Genomic DNA, 3390 nt, shown 5'->3' with positions numbered 1-3390 from the left:
ATATATATATATATATATATATATATATATAAGCACACACATGCACACACACATGCACACACACATGCATTTACATGTATACACACACATATATATATGTGTGTGTATATATTATAATTGCAGTGGATATTATTAATAATTTCAATAAAAACAGTCTTTTTTACCAAAATCTTTCCCGTTTCTCTCTCTCTCCCTCCCTCTCTTCCTCTCTCTCTCTCTCTGTGTATCTATCTACATTCTATCTTTTTCATAATTTCCCAGTTCCCTATCACACACACACACACACAGACACGCATTTGAATATATACTCACACACGTAGACACTCGCTTTTATAAACACACACATATACACACACATACAGGCGTACGGAGCAAGCAAGCCACACCATCACACAAAACCGCTCCACATCGCATTCACCCACCACCACTACAACAAACCAACAAACATTTACATTAACAAGACGAACAACCAGATCTTTAACACAACTACAACACATGACAACATCATCCAACACACACAAACACACACACGCACACACACACAGACATAAACACACATACAAACACTGTATAACATTACGTATACACTAATATTACATACACACACACGCACACGTATAACAGGGGCAGCCGTATTATTTCGCCTCTTGTAATATTTTCTAAGTGGTGTTTATATATAAATATATATATATTATATATATATAGCAAGGGATATATATATATATATATATATATATATATATATATATATATATATATATATATATATATATAAACACACACGCATACACACACACATACGGAAAAGTATACGCGCACATGCCTATTAGATGTGTTTTGTTAATTAATTAATTATATATAACGTATAAACCTTATTATATACAACATATATTAAAATTATTGCAACTAAAACAACGACAGCCAAAACGCAAACGGATGGTTTATTACATATAATGCTGCGTAACCAACAAGACCCGGTATATATTTATACATATATATTATACATTCTATATTATATATTATTTATATATCTGTTATATTGATATGCACACACATATTATTCGTTTAATACATAATACATATATATCTGTTCATTGTAATTATATATATGTTATATATATGGGTCCCCACCTGGTATATATATATTTTTATGTCATTTTCTTATTTTTATACATACACACACATTAAACATTATTTAAAATCTTTGTATATGTATATACATAGACACACACACACACACACATTTATATATATATTTATATATACACATTAAGTATTGTTGCTGTATTTGATGTTGCTATTGGAAATGTAGCGATTATTTTGCTATTATTATTATTATTATTATTATTATTATTATTATTATTATTATTATTATTATTATTATTATTATTATTATTATTATTATTATTATTATTATCAAAAGCATGTATGTGCGTGTGTGTTATGTATGTGTGCCTGTATGTTTCTGTGTGTGTGTTATTGTAACGCATACACAAAGTTAGTTATACGCATACATGAATATATGTCGAGATTTTGTATATATACATACATACATACATGCATATATATATGTGTGTGTGTGTGTGTGTGTGTATGTTTGTATGTATGTATATATGTATAAGATATATATATTAATATATACACATATATATGTGTATGTGTGTATAGAAATATGTGTGTGCGTGCGTGCAAATATATATATATATATATAATATATATATCTATATATATGTATGTTTGATAAAATGTGTTTGTATATATAAATATTTGTATGTTTGTATATTGTATATATATATATATATACAATGAAAACGATGTTTCTGTAATGTCGTCATTCATACATATCTATCTATCTTTCTACCTATCTATCTATCTATCTATGTCTATGTATTTATTTCTCTAACGTATACACACACACACACACACAAACACGCGTGTGTAGGTAGGTAGATAGACAGACAGATAGCCGTAGATAAATAGATAGAAGGATAGATTATTCACATCCCTTATTATTATCATCTCGCAACATGCTTGCTTCGTCTCTTGTTCTTTTTCTTTGCCTTGTATCTTTCGCTAAAAAAACGTTGAGACAAAAATTAAGCAAAGACCACCAACCGACACCACCACCACCACCACCACCGCCACCACCATCGTCATTATCCATTGCACTTGTAACAAATAAAGAATTATTATTGTTTCTGTTGTTGTTACTGTTGTAAGGGGTTTCTTTCAAATGAACCCTTTTTTAATTTGTAGTTTTTCCGGTGCCCCCTCTGTGTGTAGGGGGGAGGCTGGGTGTGTGTTTTGAATATGCATGTTTTTAAGTATGTGTGTGTTTTTGAGTAAGTGTGTGTGTATGTTTGTCTGTGTGTGCTTTTGTGTTTGTGTGTGCGGGTGTGTGTGTACACCTGTTGTGTATGTGTCCATGTGTACGTGTGTGCCCTTGTATGTGTGTGTGTGTGTGTGTGTGTGTGTGTGTGCACGCCTGTTGTGTGTGTGTATGCTTTTGAATGCGTGTGTGTCCATCATTGTGTGTGTGTGTGCGCGCTTTTGAATGCATGTGTATCAGTGTGTGTGTGTGTGTGTGTGTGTTTGTGTTCATGTATGCCTTTGCGCTTCTCTATGTATGCGTGTGTCCAATATATACGCGTAGGTACTTGTGTGTGTGTGTGTGTGTGGTATCGTCTTTGCTTGTTGCTCTAATTGTTTACTATTTGGGATTCGATAAAAAATGAAGTACCAGTTACATACTGAGGTCCATGTAACAGACTATTCCCCTCCCCTCACAAAGTCCCTGGCCTCGTCCCTCATTTATACAAACGTTGCTGTTACTTTTGTTGTTGTTTATAGTCCCAAATCGACCGTCATCCAATAGATCTATGAGCAATGGAGGTCTAATCGTGACCATCGCATCGAGTTTGGTTCTAAGCCATTGTATCATTCGTTATTGGTGTCCTTCCGGAACTAATGAAGACGACGGCGTGATGAGAGAGGGAGGGAGTGAGAGAGCTAGCTACTGCTATGTCTAGCGTGACCGTCAGCCTCTGTGCTGGTCCCTCCGAGTAGATTCAATTGTGAATGATCCGGAAAACGACAGAGACGGTGGGAGTGGCGCGGGGGAGGGGTGAGTAACAGCCCCTGTCCGCGTGAAAGGCATGTGTGTATATACATTTTACATACATACTATACATGCATGCATATATATGTATAGATATATACATGCATACACACAGAAGCATATACATACATACATATATACATAGATACATACATACATGTATATACATATACATAGATACATACATACATATATATATATACATATACATACATACATACATGTATATGCCTATATATATATATATATATATATATATATATATATATATA

General features: G+C 33.1%; 1 protein-coding gene across 4 annotated transcripts in view; it reads left to right on the top strand.

Annotated features, from left to right (window-relative positions):
- Positions 1–3390, top strand: part of LOC106871338 (uncharacterized) — a 362069-nt gene that overhangs the window by 133834 nt on the left and 224845 nt on the right. Inside the window, exon 1 of one of the 4 annotated variants that reach the window (XM_014917740.2) lies at positions 797–977. The exons of the other annotated variants lie outside the window; for them this stretch is intronic. Within the exon in view, the coding sequence (XP_014773226.1) occupies positions 954–977 (24 nt within the window). The 5' untranslated portion in view covers positions 797–953. Of the gene's footprint in view, positions 1–796; positions 978–3390 lie in introns of those variants that run through there. 4 annotated transcript variants of the gene reach the window in all.

Source organism: Octopus bimaculoides, chromosome 26 (genome assembly GCF_001194135.2).
Source record: "Octopus bimaculoides isolate UCB-OBI-ISO-001 chromosome 26, ASM119413v2, whole genome shotgun sequence".
NCBI lineage: Eukaryota > Metazoa > Mollusca > Cephalopoda > Octopoda > Octopodidae > Octopus > Octopus bimaculoides.
The sequence above is the reverse complement of the archived record's forward strand: the minus strand, read 5'-3'. Positions and strand labels throughout refer to the sequence as shown.